Consider the following 21,522-nt stretch of genomic DNA (forward strand, 5'->3'; position numbering starts at 1 on the left):
AGCCAGTGCACCACAACTGCTGAGCCTGCGCTCTAGAGCCCACAAGCCACAACTACTGAGCCCTCATGCTGCAACAACTGAAGCCTGCACACCTAGAGTCCATGCTGTGCAACAAGAGAAGTCACCGCAGTGAGAAGCCCACGCACCACAACGAAGAGTAGCCCCTGCTCGCTGCAACTAGAGAAAGCCCGCGCGCAGCAACAAAGACCCAACACAGCCAAAAAAAAAACCCACCATAAAATAGCTCCTGCTTGGGCCCTTTCTTTGGGCATCACCTCACACACCCCCACAGCAACCCTAGGTGGGTGCCGTTTCATCCCCCTTTTACTTATGATTAAACAGGTCTAGAGAGGTGAAGGGACTTGCCCTAAGTCCCTCTACTAGAAAGCGGAGGAGGAGTGGGGAATTTGAATCCCAGTCTGCCCGACCTCAGACCAGACAAGGGACAAGCAGCAGCAGCTCAGGCTGGAAGGAACGTCTGCCCTCAGTGCTCGAAGGCCCAAGGCTGCCAGAGTCATGGGCAGCACAGGGCAAAGGCAGGAGAAACGGACTCTTGACCTGATAGGAGCCTTTATTCAGACAGCAGAGACTCGCCTCTCCCCCTGCCTCCCTCTTCTCAGGCCTTGGGAGTTGGGTACAGCCCTCCCTCCTGCGAAGAGCCCCAGCCTGGCACCCAGAGAACCCTGGCTGGCAGGGAGGGGTTGGGAACAGGGGTTGTGGACCTGAGCCATCCGGGCATGAGCCTAGACAACTGATTCCTACGCATACGTGGTTCTGAAACCGTGCACCTCAGATTGGAACTTGAACCCCATGCCAGGACTTGAACCCGACCAAAACCCACACTCTTCCAACTGAGATCACACACCTGGTTTCAGGACTTAATGAAGCTCAGGTTCTTGATGTTTCATTACAGAAAGTATTCAATGAGACAAAGTGATAGGTAAGAGGTGGATTTAGTTAGAGAAACATACTCCACAGACAGAGCGTGGGTCACCTCAGAAGGCGAGAAAGGCCCCAGGGTATGTGGGTTGCCAGTTTTTACAGGGGTGGGTAATTTCATAGGCTAATGAGTGGGGGGAGTGTTCCAGCTATTTTTGGGTGGGGGCAGGGATTTCCAGGAATTGGGCCACAGCCCACTTTTTGATCATTATGGATCCTTGGAACTGTCATGGCGCCTGGGGGTGTGTCATTTAGCTTGATGACGTGCTGCAGTGAGCGTATACTGAAGCTCAAGGACTAGTGGAAGTTGACTTGTCCGCCATCTTGGACCCATTTGGTTTTAATCAGTTTATGTCATGTCCTCGGGCTTTGTTGTTCTTTCAAAGGTTGTGCCCTGCCCCCTTCCCTCCTGTTTCAGTTCTCTTTGGGCAGCTCCTGGCTCCCCTAGGAGCTCCACCACTGCCTGCTCCCTCCCGAGTTGGCCCTCAAAGCCACTGAGCAGTGGTTATGATAAATTATGATTAGTGGCGTCCAAGGGTCAGTGTTCAAAGGTGATGGCAAAGGAGCGCTCCACCCCCAGGGGAAGCATGGGTGGGGGGTTGGGAGCCAGGCCAGGCCCTCTGGCTCAGGGGCTCAGGGGCTCAGGGGCTCAGGGCCTAGGCTGGGCCCTGGACGTGCATGGGGGGCTCTGTGATGCTCAGCTCCCGCCGTAGAGCCTTCAGGGGCTGCTCCCAGCGCCGCTCGTAGTACAGGTTGAGGACACACGGGGCTCTGCGCGCATTCTGAACTGCCCATGGGATCAGCTTCGAGACCAGCACTTGCAGGTTTCTGTAGGGCAGCAGAGGAAAAAGAAGACAAAAGACATAAGGTCCTGAGTGCTGGGCACACCACGTTCCCTGCAGTGGACGTGCATTTTCTCAGTTAATCCTCACACAGACCCAAGAAGGAGGTAGTTGCTATCCCCACTTTTCAGATGAGGAAACAGAAACTCAGTGAGGTAAAGCCCTGTGCCTAAAGCCACACATTTTGAACATGCCAAAGCCCAGCTTTAAATCGAGGGCTACCTCACTCCAGAAATTAATGCCAGATTGCATCCCCCTGGCCCCCCCAGTTCCCTGACTCTACTGTTCTCACCCGATACTGAGGCCTGGCCCAAAAGACCCTAGAGTCCTATGAAACGTCCAGGCTTCATTCATAGTCCTGGAGCCCCTGTGCCAGGCCAGTTTCACCTCTCTGCCCCATTCTTCCCATCCTGGATTCCTGAGAACCACTGGGGCTGCTCAGAAAGGCTGTGGGCTCTTCTCTATTTCCTGGAGCCCTGAGCCTTCCCCTGACCCCTCACCACTTGAGAACTTACCGGGCACTAAGCTGGATCGGTCCGAAGAGTGCACTCAGGATGCACATGGGCAGGCCGGTCTGGACAGCCTCAAACCACTTCACCACGATCTCCCCTGGCAGGCAGGGTGGGGAATGGGGTGGGAGGTGAGCAGGGGCCAGGAGGAGAGGCCAGTGATGCTGCCGCTCAGGGCAGGACACAGTGAGGCGTCTGCTCTGCTCCGAATCTCTACTAGGGGTCGGCAGTGCCCAGTCCCAGCCTGTGCTGGGCCCTGGGGCACTTGGCTTGGGGTTGGGGAGAGGGTGCAAGAAAGAGCAGAAGGAAATAAGGGCTGGAAAGGAAGCTTGGGGTCAGAATGCAGAGGACTCCGAAAGCCAGGCTGAGGACTCCAAGCCTTAGGGAATTGCTGAGGGCTTCAGAGCGCAGGGAGCTAACAACCGGAACAGGGCAGGGAGCCCTGGTGTTTGGATGCTGCTACATCAGTGTAGGAGCCGTAAGAGGCAGTGGGGATGGAGGATAGGGGGTGCGCGGCACAGGTGCACCAAGATGTTCGGGTAAAGCAAACAATGAGGCACTGGGCCAGCTGACTGGTGGGTGGCTGGACAGGTGTGCCCTGCCCTTGCCCTGAAGACAGACTTGGGAGACACGCTGGCCGGAGCACCCTGCCCCACCCATGCCCCACGCCCACTCCGGATGCACTCAGCAGCTGGCTGGCTGGCACTCACCCAGGATGTTGGTGGGCATCCCCAGCAGCGTGTGGAGCATGTCGTGCACCTCCCGGTACCGCTGCATCACGTATGCCAGCTCCTCACTGTCCACGAACCGGGTGGGCGCTCTGGTGTCTGGGGAGACCCTCTGACAACCATGAACCTCCCCTAGACCCCTTCCTGATGGCTCCCAGGGTCCAATTTGCCAGCCTCTCCTTGACTCTCAACCACGCCCACCAAATTCAAACCCCACCAAAAATCTCTGGGGACTTTGTTTCTGTGCATAGCTGCTGACAGGGGAGTCCTCAGGCAGGGAATATGGTGGATTGGCGCCCCCTTTGCCTACCCCAACTCACACATAATGTACACACCCTGTTGGAATCTATGGCAAAGAAACCCCTGGGGGTGGGGTGGGGGGAAGCAGGAGTTGTTTGTTTAATGATATAGAGTTTCAGTTTTACAAGATGAAAAAGCTCTGGAGATTGGTTTCACAACAATGTGACTATACTTAACACTGTTGAACTGCCCATTTAGAGATGGTTAACACAGTAAATCTTAGGTTATTATTATTTTTTAAAACCACAATTAGAAATAAAATGGGGGGGAAAAAACAAGAAGCACCCAAAGTCCCGAATTCGTCAGATGAGCTGCTCCCAGCCTAGGATGCTCTTTCCCTCCCCACTCACCTTCACCTTGACAATTCCTACCTATCTTATGGTCTCTTGCAGCAACCCGTACCTTTTTGTGGCATTTGACATGATTGTATCGTGACGTTTAGTGCGTGTGATTGTTAACGTCTCTCGTCTAGACCTGCACTGTCCAGTACAGCAGCCAATCATGGCAGCCACTGAGCCTTGAAATGTGACAAGTTCCAACTGAGATGTGCTGTACATGTAAAGTGCACCCTGGATTTCGAAGACGGTATGAAGAGAATAATGTGAAATCTCAATAATTTAAAAATATTGATTACATGTTGAAATGACATTTTAGTATGCTGGATTAAATAAAATATCTTATTGAAATTAATTCCACCTGTTTCTATTTGCTTTTATTTATCTGCTAGCAGCAGATTACCTATGGGGCTTACACACTATTCTATGAAGAGTGTTGCAGCAGGCTGTCAGCAGCACAGGATGCACAGGACGGGGGCTCACTGTTCTATCTCCAGGGCCTGGATGAATAAACATACCTTAAATGCAGGAGTAAAAGGCCAGCCCCAGGCACTTTTCTGACCTCAGGTAGGGATGGCAACTGTCCTCCTTTACCCACCCTCTCTGAGTCCTTGGCAGCACCCATGCACAGTAGGGACACCCTGGTCTTCCTAGTGCCAAAGCATGGCCTCAGCCTGTCCAGAGGCCAAGGGATTTGATGCCTTTATTGCTTGGGGCTGCTGGCCCTGTGCCATGGTCTGTGTCTGTGACTTCATTGGGTCCCAGGTCCTAATTTCTTCTACAGAGTTCTACCTGCTGTGTGAAGCTGAAGGTGGTCAGTGACGGCCTACATTTATTGAGTACCTGCTATGTGCCAGCACTGTATGAAGTCCTTTACACATATCGTCATTCTGCATCCCTGAGACCACCTGGGCGTAGATACTGTTATGAGCCTCAGATACAGATAAGAAAAATGAGGCTCAGAGATACAAAGCAGCTTGCCCAAGTTCACACAGCTGACTAATCAAGTGCCTGAGTCAGGATTCCAAACACAGCCTGCTGGATTCCAAAGCCAGTCGCCTTAGCGTCCATTATTAATCAGCCATATAAGTGCCTTGGAAGATAAACATGAGGTTTCCTTACCTCGGATAAGGAGTCTGAGGCTCAGAGGTCAAATGATTTGCCCAGGGCTTTAAAGCTGGGAAGAAAGACAGACTTCTAACTCAGGCTACGCCAGAGCCCATGCCCGTAATCTTGATGCCACAAGGACAACCACCCACCCCTCTGAGTCAGCCTCAGGGAGGGTGGCCTCACCTTGAACTCTGATCTAAAGCTCTGCTGGGACAAAGGTGTTCTTTTACGGTGTGTGGGCTGCTGGTTTCCAGGCTCCAGAAGTGTCACAGTCTCTAGGGCTGTTACCACAACTAAGGCTGTGGCTGAACAAGGCGAACCCAGGGGGGCCTTGGCAGTCCCATACCCTCCACAACAATAGGACAAAAGGCTCTAGGAGAACTTCAGAAGATTCTCCATTCCTGGGTGGCACCTGGAGCAGGTCACCCTTGTGGGTTTCCCACTGATGAAATAAACTTGCATCTTGGTGAACTCTCCGGGTGATGGTATAAAATGGGGCAGAGGCAAGTTTCGGGAGAGTATGGGGAACAGATTATTTTCTCAGGGACAATAATCTCCTAAAGCAGGGGTTCTCAACTGTCCACCACGGGACATCTGCAATGTCTGAAGACATTTATGGTTGTCACAACTTGGGAGGGCGAATGCTACCGTCGTCGAGTGTGTAGAGGCCAGGGATGCTGCTAAACAAACTACAATGCACAGGGCAGCCCTACAACAAAGAATTATCCAGCCCCCAAAGTCAACAGGGCCAAGGCTGAGAAACCCAGTTCTAGAGCAACCTTTGCTCACTCCTTCACCTCCTCCAGCCTGGCTGGCTCCTGCAGCTGGACTGGAGAGCCACTTGACAGAGGCGCTTTGATGGGAAGTATTTGTGTTGGGGCAGGGAGGGGAAGGGACAGGGAAGGTGCCCTGCTGTATCCTTGGGTCCTTCTATAAATCAGATCATGTTACTACCCTGCTCGAAAACTCCATGGCTTCCTATTGCTTCTATTACAAAATACAGACTCTGTCTCTAAGCAGATAGGGTAGGGGATCCCTGGAGAAAAAGAACGAGGCATGGCATTCTTGACATTAGAGAAGCCATTTTGACCTAAGCCATTTTGTGACCTAAGCCTAGACACAAAATGCTTGCCCTTCAACAGGTCTCAGTAATTAATGATCTTCAAGGAATAAAGGAATGCAGGAACAGAGGAAAAGCAGTCAAGAAACAATAGCTCAGGGACTTCCCTGGTGGTACAGTGGTTAAGAATCTGCCTGCCAATGGAGGGGACACGGGTTCGAGCCCTGGTCTGGGAAGATCCCACATGCTGTGGTGCAACTAAGCCTGTGCTTCACAACTACTGAGCCTGTGCTCTAGAGCCCGTGAGCCACAACTACTGAGCCCGTGTGCCACAACTACTGAAGCCTGTGTGCCTAGAGCCCGTGCTCCACAACAAGAGAAGCCACTGCGAAAAGAAGCCCGTGCACTGCAAGGAAGAGTAGCCCTCGCTCGCCCGCCGCAACTAGAGGAAGCCCGTGTGCAGCAAGGAAGACCCAATGCAGCCAAAAATAAATAAATAAATAATAAAATAAAAATAAAAATGAAAAAAAAACCCCCAATAGTTCAGCAATAAAACAGTGTCCTCGTTCCTCCTCAAAGAATATACATAACAATCTGATGTGTATCTTTAAGCTTTTCTATAGGAACTAAGGCCCACACCCAGGTGGAGGATGGTAACTACATGCTAAGATCCCGGACTAGTCAGTACCTAAGAAATGATGATGTTGACCTTTCCTGACCCTCCTGACTTCAATCAACTAACACTTGGACTTCGTTGACCTCTGCCCCAATTCTATGCTGAATTCTCCTCTGCTCAAGCCCCTTTATGAATACGCATATACCCTTAGCTTAAAACTTCCCCAATTTTGCTGTTAACAGACACTGCTTTGGGAAAGCTCCCCAGTGTTCGCCTTACTTGCTGCAAGTAATAAATCCTTCCTTCTCCCCATCTTTGGCTTGATTGTTTCTTTTGGCTCAGCCCCCACCAAGAGGCAAACGCAGTTTTCGGGTAACACTTCCCGTGGCAGGCAGGGTCTGGCTGGGCCAGGCTGACCTCCCAGCCCATTGCCTGCTTCCCCCCAACTCACTCCTCTAAGGTCATACTGGCCACATTGGACAGTTTTCCTTTTCCTAACCACACAGAGCCTTGCACTTGCCAGTTCCTCTGCTCGGAATGCGGTTCCCCATCTCTCCTCAGAACTGGCTCCTCCCCATCTTCCAAGTCTCCCCAGCAGGGCCTCCCATGACCACCCTGTTAGAAGTGGCCACCTGCCACCCCCACTCCGCCCCGTCCTCTATCATGTTGACTGCTGTCCTCACAGCACCACCCGCTAGAACAGTACTAAATAAATATTTTGCCTGAATTTGTATATGAAAATTTCCTTCTTTTACTGCTTTATAGTCTACCTCCCCAGCTAGAATATTAGCTCCATGAGGGCAGGACATTGTCTGTCTAGTTTGCCACTGTATCCCCAGCACTTGGAACAATGGATGGCACATGACCGATTCTGAACAAATGAATGAGTCCCTTGATAGATGGGACTCTGCCCCCCAGTCCCTGTCCTCTCTGCCTGGGGTTGGAGAGTGCCACACTTGTCAAACCCAGGGAAGACACTGTCTCTAGAACAGGGGGACACAATGCAACAGTTAAGAACATAATCTGGGTTTGAATACTGCCTCCATTAATACTGGCTTGTGAAATCAGTAAGTTGTTTAACTGCTCTGGGCCTCAGTTTCCTCATCTACGAAAAGGAGATGGGGACTTCCCTGGTGGCGCAGTGGTTAAGAATCTGCCTGCCAATGCAGGGGACACGGGTTCGAGCCCTGGTCCGGGAACATCCCACATGCTGCGGAGCAACTAAGCCCATGCACCACAACTACTGAAGCCCGCGCGCCTGGAGCCCATGCTCCGCAACAATAGAAGCCACCGCAATGAGAAGCCCATGCACCTCAATGGACAGCAGCCCTTGCTCGCAGCAACTAGAGAAAGCCTGTGCGCAGCAAAGAAGACCCACTGCAGCCAAAAAATATATATAAATTAGTAAATTTATAAAAAAATAAATAAAAATAAAAGGAGATAATAATAGAACATACTTGGCAGGGTTGTTGGGAGGATTCAGTGAGATCATGTATGAGCCTGGCACCTGGCACGCAGTAAGAGGTTAATAAGTGCTGGCCAGTGTAATTGCTCGCAGCGATGTTCCCGGCCCATTTGCCTGTCCCACAGAGAATGACAAAGCCTTGGCGCAAGAGACTGCAAGGCACTCCTGCCCATGCTGGCAGCTCAGGCTCCTCCTTCCTCAGGACATTACTCCTGTGCCATTCCTCTCCCCTTCCTGGTGACTACCAAATGCACAGAAGCTGGAAACTCACATTCACATCCAGGAAACGGAGATACTCGCGGCCAAGGGAGCCCTCAGGCAGACTCCGGAGCTTGCCCAGGTCAAGGGTGGACAGCGAGATCCGGGGACGCTCCCTGTGGGGCAGAAGGCAGGACTCAGGTATTGGGAGGGCACCAGCAAAGGCAGGTGAAAGGTCCAACTAGATCAAGGGTGTGAAAGGTGAAGGGGAAGAGAGCAGCAATGGGGCCACAAGTCCTAATGGAGCACTTACTACTGGCCAGGCCAGTGGCAGGGACTGAGGAGACTACCACAAGCTAAGGCTATGGTTCCTGCCTTAGGTAAACAGGCCTCAGATGTGATCAGGGTATTCACAAAGGGCACTGAGGGGTGGGGGTTATAGGCAGCATATGTTATGGGACCTTAGTGAAGGCACAAGAGCCCTGTTGCTGGAACTGGGCTGAGGCCACCATATTGCACTACCCAGGGGTCATCACAGTGTCTATGTGAATGGCACTCACGGAGTTGGGCAGTGCCCAGCCTGTGCAATCATCCATGGCCAAGGTATCAAGAAGAGCTCTCTAGAGGAACACAACGTGACTCCAGAGAGATCAGAATCCCCAAAGAACGCCCTCAATCCCCCAGGCACAGCTGGGACCTACTGCAGGATCTGGGCACCCTCTGGATCCCTCCTCATCTGGTCCCTGAGGACCTTCAGGGCACGGCATCCTGTGGTCTCCCCCAGAACTGCAACCATGTCTGAAAGGAAAGAAATGGGGACAAATGGAGAATATGATCTTAGGTAAGTTACCTGACCTGGTCTGAGCCTTAATTTCCTACACGATAAAACAGAATATCTACCTCTTAGTCATGAAGGTTCAAGTTAAACACTTAGTGAATCACCCGGCACACAGTAAAAGCCCAATATATCTATAGTTACTACCATGGTTGTTAGTTTCAGGGGTGAGATGGCTCTGGTTAGCACAGTGCTCTAAAGAGTTCATAAATCACTTCCACATCCATCATCACGACAGAATACCATGTCTCCATGGATGGGTATAGGCTTTGGTATCAGAGAGTGCTGGGTTTGAGGGCTGGTGTGATCACTATCTAGGTGACCGTGTGCAAACTGCTTCACAGTTCCAAGCCTCAATGTCCTAATTTGTGAAGCGCAGGTGATACCTTTCATATAGGGTTAATGCGAAAAATCAATCACAACATTCATATAAAACAGCACACTGAGTAAGCAAAACAAGGGCTCAGTGAGCAGTTAGCATTAGCGTTTTTACTAGAAGGAGTAACAGTAATTTCCAGACTTAAGAATCCTGGAGGAGATGAGAAAAACACTGTAGGATCCCAAAATGCTCTATTAAAACATCCAGCAAACATTTATTGAGCATTTATTATATGCCATGCACTATCTAAGATGCTAATGGGATGTTATAATTTGATGGGCCCTCATAAATCATCTAACCCAGAGGTTCTCAGTGTGGCTGGATGACAGAATCTCCTAGGAAGTTTAAAAAGTTTAAACTTTTTAAGTTTAAAAAGGCAGAAGCTCAGATTCCACGCCCCTTCCTCCCTCCCCTCCCCTCCTCTCCCACTCCCGGCAGATTCGAATTGAGTAAGTTTAGGGTGGGACCCAGGCATCTGCATTTTTATGAATGTTGCGGGTGATTATGAGGTGCAGCCAGGGTTGGGTACCCTGGCCTAGTCTAGTCTCCAGTTACCCAAAGCAAACGGAGGCTTTGACAGTGTCCGGGACCTCCCCGGGCTTTCAAGGCAAGGCAAGGGCGCGCCCAGACCCCAAGCCGCCCCAAGGAAGCGCCGGCGTGGGCTGCCTTACCGTGGCGATACGGGTCATAGAGCGCCATTCCAGCAGAGCCCGCGGCCAGCAGGGCCTTCTGCAGCGGGGAGGTGGGGATGTGTTCGGGGTAGAGCAGGCCGGTGCCATGGCTCGTGGCTCGAAGGGGCACATCTGCGGGGAAAGAAAACAGCCGCGGTGAAAGGAGCGGGGGGGTGGGGGGGACAGCGACGTGGCGGGTCCCCAGCACTCCTTCCCGGCCCCACCACTTGCCTGCAGCGGGCCAGGGACGGCTTCGGAACGCGCGGAGCGGGCGCAGGACCCCGCGCAACAGCGTCCTCATGGCAGCGGACACTGTAGGACTTCCCAGGGAGGATGGGCGGGGCAAGGCCGACTCCTCAAGCTCCTTTGGCGACGACGCGCAGAAGTCACAAGGACTCGATCCCTACTGCGCTAAGTAGGGCCTTTTATGCGGGACAGATAGCACGGACAGGGAAGGTCTCTAAGTATGAGGAAACCCAGGCAACCTACTTCCACAGATATAAAATTCCCCCCGTTTCACCTAACCCCAAAAAGTGTCTCCAAGTAAGCTCCGCTAGCTTTGGGGGTTCAGCTCCGGACCCTACTCCCTTCTCGGAAGCACGTTTTCCCCGAGGACAATAATACAAGAACCTCTTCCGGCTGTGAAACATGGCGGCGCCCATTGGAAGGACCACATTTGGGAGCGGGACCATAAGGCACTTCCGTCCGGGTTCAGCTCTTCCGCGAGCCCGGGACAAGGGCTTCAGGCATGGGGTTAGACGGCCTGGCGCGGCTGCATGGGCTCTTCGCCGCCTACAAGCCCCCGGGACTAAAGTGGAAGCATCTGCGCGATACCGTGGAGCTGCAGCTTTTGAAAGGTGAGTGCCTCTAGCGAGACCCACGATCCCGCTCCCATTTTCCCGGGAGGTCATCTACGCTTCTGATCCTTGCTGCAAAATAAAGTCACGTGACCTAGTCGTCTGGGCAGAGCGGTTTCCTAATCGACTGTTCTATACACTCCTCGCCTTCCCCTGTGTTCATATGGGTAAACAGACTCAGTATTGTCCGTTGTCATAAATAGTTAATAAGTAGTAAAGTCAGAATTTAAACCCAAGTCTGTTTCTTAACTTCTGCTTTCAGAAGTAGAAAATCTCTAAAACCCCTTGGACAGAAGTAGTCAGTGAGTTTACAGTATAACAACAATAACAAGGATAATGTGTTAAGGACCTACTCTGTACTAGGCGCTGTGTGGGCTTTCATCTGTCTTCTACATTTCCATACTTACCTGTCCCTCTATCCCCCACCCCCGGTGTTCAGACAGAATCGACAAGATGTTCTTTACTTGTGTGTGCTCAGGTCTCAATGCTGGGAAGCGTCCTGCCTCTGAACATCGTGTTCGCTTCCTGCTGGGCCCCGTGGAAGGCAGTGAAGAGAAGGAGCTGACCCTCACAGCCACCAGTGTGCCCACCCTCATCGACCATCCGCTGGGTAAAGCACATTCAGGAAGGGGCCTGGATGTCACTTCCCAGGAAATCCCTGCCCAGAGTCAGTGTCCTAGCCAGAGCTCAGACTCCTTCTGTCCCAAACCAGTGTAGGGCCACAGTGGGGATGAAGTATTTGACCAGGGATTGGCAAAATTTCCTGGAAAGGGCCAGATAGTCAATATTTTAGGCTTTGCAGGCTCACCTCTGCCGTAGTGCAGAAGCAGCAGCTATAGACAGTATGTAGAGCAATGAGCCTGGCTGTGTTCCAATAAAATTTTACTGGTGGATGTTCATATTTGAATTTCATATAATTTCATATGTCATGAAAATTATCCTCTTGATTTTTTTGAACCATTGAAAAATGTAAAAACCATTTTAATTTGTGGGCCATAAAAGAAAACAGGCTTGAGGATTTGACTTGTGGACTATAGTTTGTTGACCTCTATTATTCTGGGACTCCAGGTAGGAATTGAGACCCTCAGGTAGAAGTCATAAGGAGGGAGTTTTGGGCTCCTGTGAAAGAGTGATTTTTTAAAAAATTTATTTTATTGAAGTACAGTTGATTTAGTGTTGTGTTAATTTTGCTGTATAGCAAAGTGATTCAGTTATACATATATGTACATTCTTTTTCATATTCTTTTCCATTATGGTTTATCACAGGATATTGAATATGGTTCCCTGTGCTATATGATAGAACCTTGTTGTTTACCCATTCTGTATATAATAGCTTGCATCTGCTAATCCCAAACTCCCAATCCATCCCTCCCCCCCTCCCCCTCCCCCTTGGCAACCACAAGTCTGTACTCTGGGTCTGTGAAGAGTGACTTACTATAGTCAACAAACCTGCCCAACAGTGAAACTAGTTCTGACAATGAGCCCCTGTCATTAGACATGATTAAAGCATGCGTTGGGGAGGCTCTATAGGAGGGCTGAGGAGCTTGACCAGGAACCTCTAAAACCCCTTGGAGAGAAGTGATCAGTGAGTTTACAGTGTAACAACAATAACAAGTCTGATGTGTTGAGGACCTACTCTGTACGGGGTACTGTGTTAGGCTTTTCCAAATACTACCCCACTGAATCCTGTGAGGTGGGTCCTAGTCCCATTTCACAAATGAGGAAACTGATGCTCAGTGTTGACTAATGTTAAGTCATGTAGCCTGGACTCAGTAGGCTCTTAACCGCCCCATACTGGTCTCCCAGGTTCCTCTTGATCTGCAGAAGTGTAAAAGCATCTAGCTCATTCCTGCATTCATTCATTTTTTTTTCCAGCTTTCTTGAGGTATAGCTGATATACAAAAAAACTATACATACTTAATGTATATTAATTTGATGGGTCATTCATTCTTTCGGGAAATGGGTTATTTCCCGAGCAGTCAGTGAGTTCTGGGCTGTGGGGGCAGAACTGTGAACACACAGACCCAGACCCCTGCCTTAAGGAGCTCACAGCCTCCATTTTCTCCCTGGGAGAGTGGCCAGGACTCTCCTTCCACAGGAGCTGGATAGGGAACCCCCCCAGTCTTGATTCCAGTGTTCTGCCCAGTCCACTCAAAGTGTCTCATGGGGGGAATGGTGATGGATGGACTTAACAGGCCCCCTGGGTTGCCCTTTCTCTGGGCCCAAGAAACTGAAGAAGTGGTTTTGGGCCCCAAATTCCATGGTGAGGAAACCTGAAAGTCCAGCCTGATGCTGGTTTTGGACCTCATTCTAGGAATGAGGTCACCATGCAGCCCAGAGCCATCCTGGAGGCTGGATTCTTTGAGGAAAAGGACCTCGTTTGTTTCTTTCCAGTACGTGGACCAGCATTCACCAGCCTGAAGATTGGCATGGGGCACCGACTGGATGCCCAGGCGTCTGGGGTGCTTGGTAGGTGGTGTGGTGAGCCTGGGGTGCAATGATAGAGGCTTGGGAGAGGATCGGGGAGCTCCCAGGAGTGCAGACCATTTCTAACCTGACAGCCATTTCCCGCTACTGCCTCACTCCCTTGATTCCTGCCAAGTCTGATCCCCTGGAGAGGTGACTGGTGGGAAGGGGGAAGTCGTGATCACCCACGTTTATCAAGTGATTCCTGCCTGTGACGTGTGGTTTGAAACTCTTTGTGCACATGCATTCACCATAATGACCTCATTTGGTAGATACCATATGATTTTAGGAAGAAAGTAAGGCTTCCAGGAGCATAGGTAACTCATCCTGGGTCATGTGTCTAGTGAATGTCCCTGGACCAGAGAGGGAAAACCATCATCGCTTGCATGGGGTAGCCAAGTGTGTGACCCTGGCCCCACCGGCTGGGCTCTGGATGTCGCTGGAGCTGGACACACAAAGCCCTGAGTCATGAGCCATCTGTGTCCCCAGGGTCAGGCGGCGGCCACGTCCTTCATACACAACAGTCACAGCAACTTGTCTTGCTTCCTGGGACACAGGCAGGTGGACGTGATCTCATGCCGCGCTCCCTCCAGGAGTGATGGATGGTCATTCTTTCCTTCAGCCAGAGGGAGACACAGACCAGAGGAAAGGCAGGGAGTGGCCACAATGCCCCTATTTATTTGCCGGCTTCTTCCTTTGTGTGCATTGCCTCGATCATCACAACACCCACAGGGATCAGATAGTATTTTTATCCCCATTTTACTGATGGGGAGCCTGAGACCCAAGGAGGTTAAAGGACATGCTTAGAGCCACCCCAGATGTGAATGCAGGTCTGTGTGACTGGGCCAGTGGTCTCCTACTTCTGAGTGCATCAGGACCCCAGGGAGCTTGCTAAGGGTCCCTAGGCTTCTACCCCAACACGAGTCAGAGTCAGTATATATGGGTGGGTCCCGGAAATCTGCATTTTCATATATGCACAGAGGAGCTCACTTGTTCCCTGTAGAAGAAGCTCTTCTTGCCTCCTTGCTGGCTTCCACAACCTTGGAAGTGGGAGTATTCTGCTGGAGGGGGTGAGGGTTGGAGGGCCCAGGGGAACAGGAAGGGGGACCCAGGTGTGAGACCAGGCTGGGTGCCTTTCAGTGCTCGGCGTGGGACGTGGACGAAGGCTCCTCACCGACATGTACAACGCTCACCTCACCAAGGTACGGGGGCTGGGGACGGCCTGCTTATCCCTTAGCCCTTTCCCTGGGGGTCACTGGTATGATTCTGAAGCAGAGATGATTCCATGGAGAATACCCAGGCCATCAGCAAGCATTTTGTTTTCGGGTCATGTACCAAGGGAGGCTGTAACATCATAATGACAGCTGGCATCATCGCATGCTGGCTACTCTGTGCTGAGTACTGTACGCGGACTCCCTTGTGGATGCCTTACAGCATCCCCGTAAAATGGGATCTGTTGTTAACCCATTTTACAGATGAGAGAATGAGGCGCAGGAGACGACGCTTGCTCAGGGTCACACAGCCTTTAAGGGGCAGAGCTGGGATTTGAACCTGGTTCTGTCTGACACCGTCTGGGTGTCAGGAAGCTTACATCCATGCTGGGCTGCAGGGTCTGGCATCACGATCATGTGTGGAGACGCCACATTAGAAGGCCCGTGTTTTCAGTGGTTAAGAGCACAGACTCTGCAGCCAAGTTTTCGCTTCAGAACTCAGATTGTACCACTCTGCCAGTTCTGTCTCCTTGGGTGAATTACTTAACATCCGTGTGCCTCCGTTTCCTCATCTTTGAAATGGGAGTGATTGTAGTACCTCCTCTGTGCGGTTGCTTTGAATATTTAGTCAGTGACCATATGTAATGTGCTCAGCACAGCCACTGGCACGTGGTGGATGCTCAATCGATGTCACTGTTGTCGTCCTCTCTGTTATCGTCATTACTGTTATTGGACGCAGAGGCAGGCAGCTGCACAGATCAAATTTGGAGGGGAGAGAGAAGCTGACAGAGCATCCTGGGAGGGGCCTGGCATTATGAGTTGTCAGGTTGGGCAGAAGTGGAGAGGTGTGGAGGCCCGGGGTTGTTGCAGGGTGGCTCGGGGCACCCTTCGCAGGCTTCTGATGCTTGCTGTCATAGGAGAGGAAGTAGGGTGTCCTTCCCCAGGGGCAGCTGGGCAGGGGCTGAGCACCTGAACTCCCTGAGGGGAGACCAGAGGGCCCCCCAGCCTCAGTCTAGCGCCTCGGGGGCCTGAGCTGCTGGGCCGCATCTCCCTCCTTGCCATGGCGGCTTAGAGCCGAGAGGCTGATCATACCTCCCTCTCCCTGTCCTCGCAGGACTACACAGTGCACGGCCTCCTGGGCAAAGCCACAGACGACTTCTGTGAGGACGGGCGGCTGGTGGAGAAGACGACGTATGGTGAGAGCCCACGGGAGTCCAGGGCGGGCGGGAGGGGCGGGCGCGGCTGCCTCTTCATTTGCTTCCTTTGGTTCCTCACCCTGACGTGGGCTGTGAGGGCCCCCGCTCAGTTATTCTCAGACACACCAAGCCGGGGCTGGCTGTTGGCACGGACGTGTGAGTCTGACTTCCAGGAATGCCCTGTGCTCCCCTGTGCTCTGCTTAAATGTTACCTCCTTAAGTGGTTTCAGTGTACCGTCAGAAAAGTAATCAACTAATGATTAGTGATTATTTAATATCTGTCTCCCCACCAGAATGTCAACCATGAGAGCAGGAACTGTGTAGTTCCACTCCTGTGGTCACACACAACACAGCGCCTGGGACATGGGAGGTGCTGTATTGATGGATGGATGGATGGATGGATGGATGGGTAGACGGGTGGATGCATGGGTGGGTGGATGGATGGCTTATTCTTCATTTCTCACTCTCCCCATGTTCTTAGACGTCCTATATGATCTGTTGCATTTGCTTATTTGACGTTTTTTGAGCACCAACCACGTGCCAAGCACTGGGGGCAGGGGCCGGAGGCATATGATGAATCAGATGGGGTCCCCAATCTTAGGCCTCACAGTCTAGCAGGGAGAGCAGACACACACCTCTGCGTCTCCTGGAGAAGATTAAAAACATGTGGCGAAGCAGTGCTCTCTATATATTTGTACTTGTATGTGCGTGTCAACATCCAAAAAATGTCTAAAGACAACTACCAAGTTGACACTTCTGAGAGGGAGGAAGCCAGAATTTGGAGGAGGGGAGATGTTTGTTGGTGTTGATCTAAATTTTTTGAAGAAGATTCTTGTATTGATTATATAATTAAAAATAGGACTTCCCTCGTTGTGCAGTGGTTAAGAATCCGCCTGCCAATGCAGGGGACACGGGTTCAAGCCCTGGTCCAGGAAGATCCCACATGCCGCGGAGCAGCTAAGCCCATGCACCACAACTACTGAGCCTGCACTCTAGAGCCCACGAGCCACAACTACTGCAGCCCGCGCGCCTAGAGCCCGTGCTCCGCAACAAAGAGAAGCCACCGCAATGAGAAGCCCACGCACCACAACGAAGAGTAGCCCCTGCTCGCCACACCTAGAGGAGGCCCGCGCACAGCAACAAAAACCCAACACAGCCAAAAATAAATAAATTTAAATAAATAAGTAAATACTATAGGGACTTCCCTGGTGGTCCAGTGGTTAGGACTGTGCGCTTTCACTGACGGGGCCTGGGTTCAGTCCCTGGTTGGCGGGGCCTGGGTCCAAAAAAAATAAATAAATAAAATAATAATGACATAAACACTAAAGAAAACTAAGTGCTGGGAAAGAGACCCAGGTGCAGAAGGAAGAAGCCACGTGCTGTAAGAGGGGCTTCCTGGAGCAGGCGGCATTTGAGCTGGGCTGTAACTGAGTGGGGAGGAGGCTGCAGCAGGCGCCTTCAGATAAGGCAACAGCGTGAATGAAACCAGACAGAAGGGATGAGAGGCCCAGGCCCTTCCCAGCTGGCCAGGCCTTAGTCAGTTACCACACCTGCTCCCAGAGATTCTGGCCTGTGGAGTCAGAAGTTGGTGGCTGCCCCAGCTGGCCTGCAGGCTCGGCCTCCCTGCAGTCCGTGGGCATCCCCAGGCTTTGCAGCTGCCTGCTCCACAGTCACTTGGTTGGACCAGCAGGCAGAGGAGCCACTCCCACTTCTTGCCACCCATTTCTGCATTTGGACAGATGGCACCCTCCCTCCTGGTGTCCCTGGCCTGAAAAACCCCAGACTGGGGCTCAGGGGACCAGGCTTACAGTGTGGGGCAAGGGGCTTCCCTGGTGGTGCAGTGGTTGAGAATCCTCCTGCCAGTGCAGGGGATACGGGTTTGATCCTTGGTCCAGGAAGATCCCACATGCCGCAGAGCAACTAAGCCTTGCGCCACAACTACTGAGCCTGTGCTCTAGAGCCCGTGAGCCACAACTACTGAAGCCTGCACGCCTAGAGCCTGTGCTCTGCAGCAAGAGAAGCCACCGCAATGAGAAACCTGCACACTGCAACAAAGAGTAGCCCCCGCTCACCGCAACTAAAGCCCGTGTGCAGCAACGAAGATCCAACACAGCCAAAAATAAATAAAATAAATTTATTAAAAAAAAAAAAAGAATATGGGGCAAATCACATTACATCTTTGGAGCCTCATTTCCAGAAGGAAGTGTTCTTAACTTGAGGTGTGTGAGCCCCTTGAAAATGTCCTCAAAATGTTGAGTTCATGTGTATCTTTCTGAGAAGTGGGTCCACAGCCTTCATAAGATTCTCAAAGGACTCTGAACCCCCTAAATGGGAACCCTGGGACCAGAGGATGCTCTGGGACCCCATCTAGGTTCCAAGGACAGGGCTGGTTTGTGGGAAGGGAAATTGCCAGTTTTGCCTCCTCAGTGGGCACCTGTGTGCTGACCATCCCCTGGCTTTTCCAGACCACGTGACCAGAGAGAAGCTGGAGCGAATCCTGTCCCTGATCCAAGGTTCCCATCAGAAGGCTCTGGTGATGTAAGTGAGGCCCGACCCACACCTCCCTGAAAGGGGACCCTCAAGGAAGTGCTGGAAGGGCAAGAAGTTGCCCACAAGGCTCCCTGTAGGCTCCGCCTACTCTGGGGCAAATTCCAAAACCAGACACAAGCACCCATTCCTTTCACAGCCTGCAGAAGTGTTTCTTTGTGCTGGGTCTTGGGCCAGCCCCTGGGGAGACCAAGGGGAACAAGAGATCCCAGCTGGCCTCCTAGGGAGTATATGAGCTAAGGGAGAGGAGAGCTAGGGGTCCGCACCATCACGGCACAGAACCAGGGGGCGGAAGTGGTCAACACAGGTATGACCGTTGAAGCCAAGGAGAGTGTGAGAGGGGGTCAGAGCCTGCAGTTAGGGATTGGAGGGGACAGAACAAGGCTGCTGCAAAGGTGGCTAGAGGGGCAGGGAAGGTGGAAAGCGAATGAAGAGCTTCAGGAAAGGCATGAATAGGGCAGGGCCAGGGGTAGGCAGTCAGCTGCCCACTCTGGTGCCTCCTGATCCCCAGGTACTCCAACGTTGACCTACAGACCCAGGAGGCCTATGAGATGGCCGTGAGCGGCGTGCTCCGGCCCATGAACAAGTCCCCAATGCTGGTAACTGGCATCCGATGCCTCCAGTTTGCGCCTCCAGAATTCCTCTTAGGTAAGTTGCTCCAGGAAGTTGGGAGCAGTGCCACCGGGCTCCTGGGTTTGGGGGGGTCACTGTGGAAGGCCCTTGCAGAGGCCAGCACGTGTGAGCCCTAGGCTCCGCTGGCCAAGGCACCCGGGCCGACTTCCTTCCTAGCCTCAGGCTGGACTTGGCTGATCACACAGCACACAGAACAAATGATGTCCTCTCTCCTGCCAAGTCCCCCTTTGAAGCCAGACCTTAACAAGCAGAGATTATATTTAGTGGCTCGTTTCCAGAGCCGCCCAGTGTTTCAAGTCATTGTGCGGCATCAGACACCACTCTCCCCTCCCGGATCCCACCCAACTCAGCAACCCGACCACCACTTCTTTCTTTGTTTATCGTATTAACGAGGGCTCCTTGCTCCTTTTCTTTCTTTTTTTTTTTTAACAGCTTTATTGCAGTATAATTGCTTTACAATGGTGTTAGTTTCTGCTTTATAACAAAGTGAATCAGCTGTACATATACATATATCCCCGTATCTCCTCCCTCTTGTGTCTCCCTCCCACCCTCCCTATCCCACCCCTGTAGGTGGTCACAAAGCACCGAGCTGATCTCTCTGTGCTATCTTGCTCCTTTTCTCGAGTGCTGACCAAGACTCTTCTGATGCTAAGTGCCTTATAGAAATTATCTCTTAGATTCCTCACAACCACTCATTTTACAGATGAGCAAACCAAGCCTTAGAGCAGCACTTTGCGAACTTTAACCTGCCCACAATCACCTGGGGTTCTTCTTTCCCCCCGCCCCCCGGCCATGCCACATGGCTTGCGGGATCTTACTTCCCTGACCAGGGATTGAACCCAGGCCCCGGCAGTAAAAGCGCTGAGTCCTAACTGGTGGACCGCCAGAGAATTCCCAACCTGGGATTCTTCTTAAAAGGCCAATTCTAGGAATTCCCTGGTGGTCCAGTGGTTAGCGCTCCGCACGTTCACTGCAGGGGGGCATGGGTTCAATCCCTGGTTGGGGAATTAAGATCCTACAAGCTGCGAGACCAAAAAAAAAAAAAAAGGCAAATTATGACTCAGCAGGTCTGGGTGGGGCCTGAGATTCTGCATGTCTAACAAACTTTCAGGACCCACCCTGGGCTACACTTTGAAGAACAAAGCCCTAGAGAAGTAAGTTGTCTTGCTAAGGTTATTACATAGCCAGGAGGTCTCAAGGGGTGTGGATCTAGATCAGCGGACACCAGAGGCTGTGCTTCTGACCACCACCTCTGTTGTGTGTCCCTGGCAGAGGTGCAGTGCATGCATGAGACGCAGAAGCAGCTGCGAAGGCTGGTGCACGAAATCGGCCTGGAACTGAAGAGCACCGCTGTCTGCACCCAGGTGCGGCGTACACGCGATGGTTTCTTCACCCTGGACGATGCCCTCCTAAGGACCCAATGGGACCTACCCAGCATCCAGGATGCCATCCAGTCCGCAGCACCCCGAGTGGCAGCAGAGCTGGAGAAGAACTTGAGGCCGGGGCTGGGCACCCAGTAGCCCTTCAGTCCAGGCTGGCCCTGGGACTCCGAGGGGCCAAGCTCTGCCTTGGGGCTGGAGAGCCATGCGGGACATTGAAAGGCCAGGCTGCTGGGGGAGCGGTGGGTGTATAAAGATAAGAATTGTTCATGAGCCAGAACTGATGACTGTGCAGAATGTGGGGGGTGGGCGGGAGCTTTTTAACACGTGACAGAAAACCAACAGGGACTTTCCTGGTGGTCCAGTGGTTAGGACTTGGTGCTTTCGCTGCCAGGACCCTGGGTTCAATCCCTGGTCAGGGAACTAAGATCCTGCAAGCTGCATGGCACGGCCAAAAGAAAAAAAAAGATCAACAGACTTGGCTTAGTTAAAAAGAAAAAAACTTCTGTACAGTGGAAAAGATGTTAAACGAATGACAGACTGATAAAAATATTTGTTATATACTTAAGAACTAATATCTATAATATATAAAGAGCTCTTATAAAACAATAAGAAAAAGATGACAAGAAAATGGGTCAAATGACATGAATTGTGTGTTTATACAGCAAAAGAAATCCAAATGGCCAGTAAACCTGAAATGATGCTCAACTTCTCTAATAATGAAAGACATTCAGATGAAAATGAGATGACTTTTCCTTGCCTTTCAAACAAATTAAGAAAAGATAACACCCAGTATTGGGGAGGATGTGAGAAGATGGGCAATCTGTACTGTTGGTAGGAATATACAACTGTGTAACCTTTTAGGAGTAATTTGGTAGTATGTATCAACATTTGAAATATTCCTGCCCCGGGGAATTCCCTGGTGGTCCAGTGGTTAGAATTCAGCACTTTCACTGCCGTGGCCCGGGTTCAATCCCTGGTCAGGGAACTAAGGGTCCTCAGCAGCCATGGCTCACGGGCCCAGCTGCTCCGCAGCATGTGGGATCTTCCCGGACCGGGGCACGAACCCGCGTCCCCTGCATCGGCAGGTGGACTCTCAACCACTGCGCCACCAGGGAAGCCCAATTTCCTCCTTTTTATTTGATAATTTCCACCAGAATACAAACATGCTATTTAATCTCCTATCTTAAAAGCAAACAAACAGAAAACAGCATGGCAGGTCCTCAAAAAATTAAACATAGAATTA

General features: G+C 51.6%; 2 protein-coding genes across 2 annotated transcripts; one reads left to right on the top strand and one right to left on the bottom strand.

Annotated features, from left to right (window-relative positions):
- Positions 1 to 896: 896 nt before the first annotated feature.
- Positions 897 to 10,539, bottom strand: COQ4 (coenzyme Q4). The gene is made up of 7 exons (XM_082842654.1): positions 10,219 to 10,539; positions 9,988 to 10,119; positions 8,804 to 8,900; positions 8,176 to 8,278; positions 3,001 to 3,130; positions 2,297 to 2,390; positions 897 to 1,767 (listed from the first exon to the last, which is right to left on the bottom strand). Exons 1-7 carry the CDS (start codon positions 10,286 to 10,288, stop codon positions 1,596 to 1,598), a joined length of 798 nt encoding a protein of 265 aa, XP_082698780.1. The 5' UTR covers positions 10,289 to 10,539; the 3' UTR covers positions 897 to 1,595.
- A 159-nt stretch (positions 10,540 to 10,698) lies between these two features.
- On the top strand, positions 10,699 to 20,510 carry TRUB2 (TruB pseudouridine synthase family member 2). Its single transcript, XM_082843630.1, has 8 exons — positions 10,699 to 10,844; positions 11,323 to 11,454; positions 13,239 to 13,313; positions 14,451 to 14,512; positions 15,636 to 15,717; positions 18,183 to 18,255; positions 18,776 to 18,912; positions 20,170 to 20,510. The coding sequence occupies exons 1-8, from the start codon at positions 10,736 to 10,738 to the stop codon at positions 20,415 to 20,417; spliced, it is 918 nt and encodes a 305-aa protein (XP_082699756.1). The 5' UTR covers positions 10,699 to 10,735; the 3' UTR covers positions 20,418 to 20,510.
- Positions 20,511 to 21,522: the final 1,012 nt, after the last annotated feature.

This window comes from Leucopleurus acutus (assembly GCF_964270905.1).
Source record: "Leucopleurus acutus genome assembly, chromosome: 7".
Lineage (NCBI taxonomy): Eukaryota > Metazoa > Chordata > Mammalia > Artiodactyla > Delphinidae > Leucopleurus > Leucopleurus acutus.

Bases quoted from the DNA above. Each gene is read 5' to 3' on its own strand.
- TRUB2 (XM_082843630.1), top strand. From the start codon at position 10,736: ATGGGGTTAGACGGCCTGGCGCGGCTGCATGGGCTCTTCGCCGCCTAC. The intron at 11,455-13,238 runs GTAAAGCACATT...GTTTCTTTCCAG, and splicing joins CCTCATCGACCATCCGCTGG to TACGTGGACCAGCATTCACC. The intron at 13,314-14,450 runs GTAGGTGGTGTG...GGTGCCTTTCAG, and splicing joins CCAGGCGTCTGGGGTGCTTG to TGCTCGGCGTGGGACGTGGA.
- COQ4 (XM_082842654.1), bottom strand. From the start codon at position 10,288: ATGAGGACGCTGTTGCGCGGGGTCCTGCGCCCGCTCCGCGCGTTCCGA. The intron at 8,279-8,803 runs GTAGGTCCCAGC...TCTGCCCCACAG, and splicing joins GAGGGTGCCCAGATCCTGCA to GGAGCGTCCCCGGATCTCGC. The intron at 2,391-3,000 runs GTGAGTGCCAGC...CCTGCCTGCCAG, and splicing joins GATGCCCACCAACATCCTGG to GGGAGATCGTGGTGAAGTGG.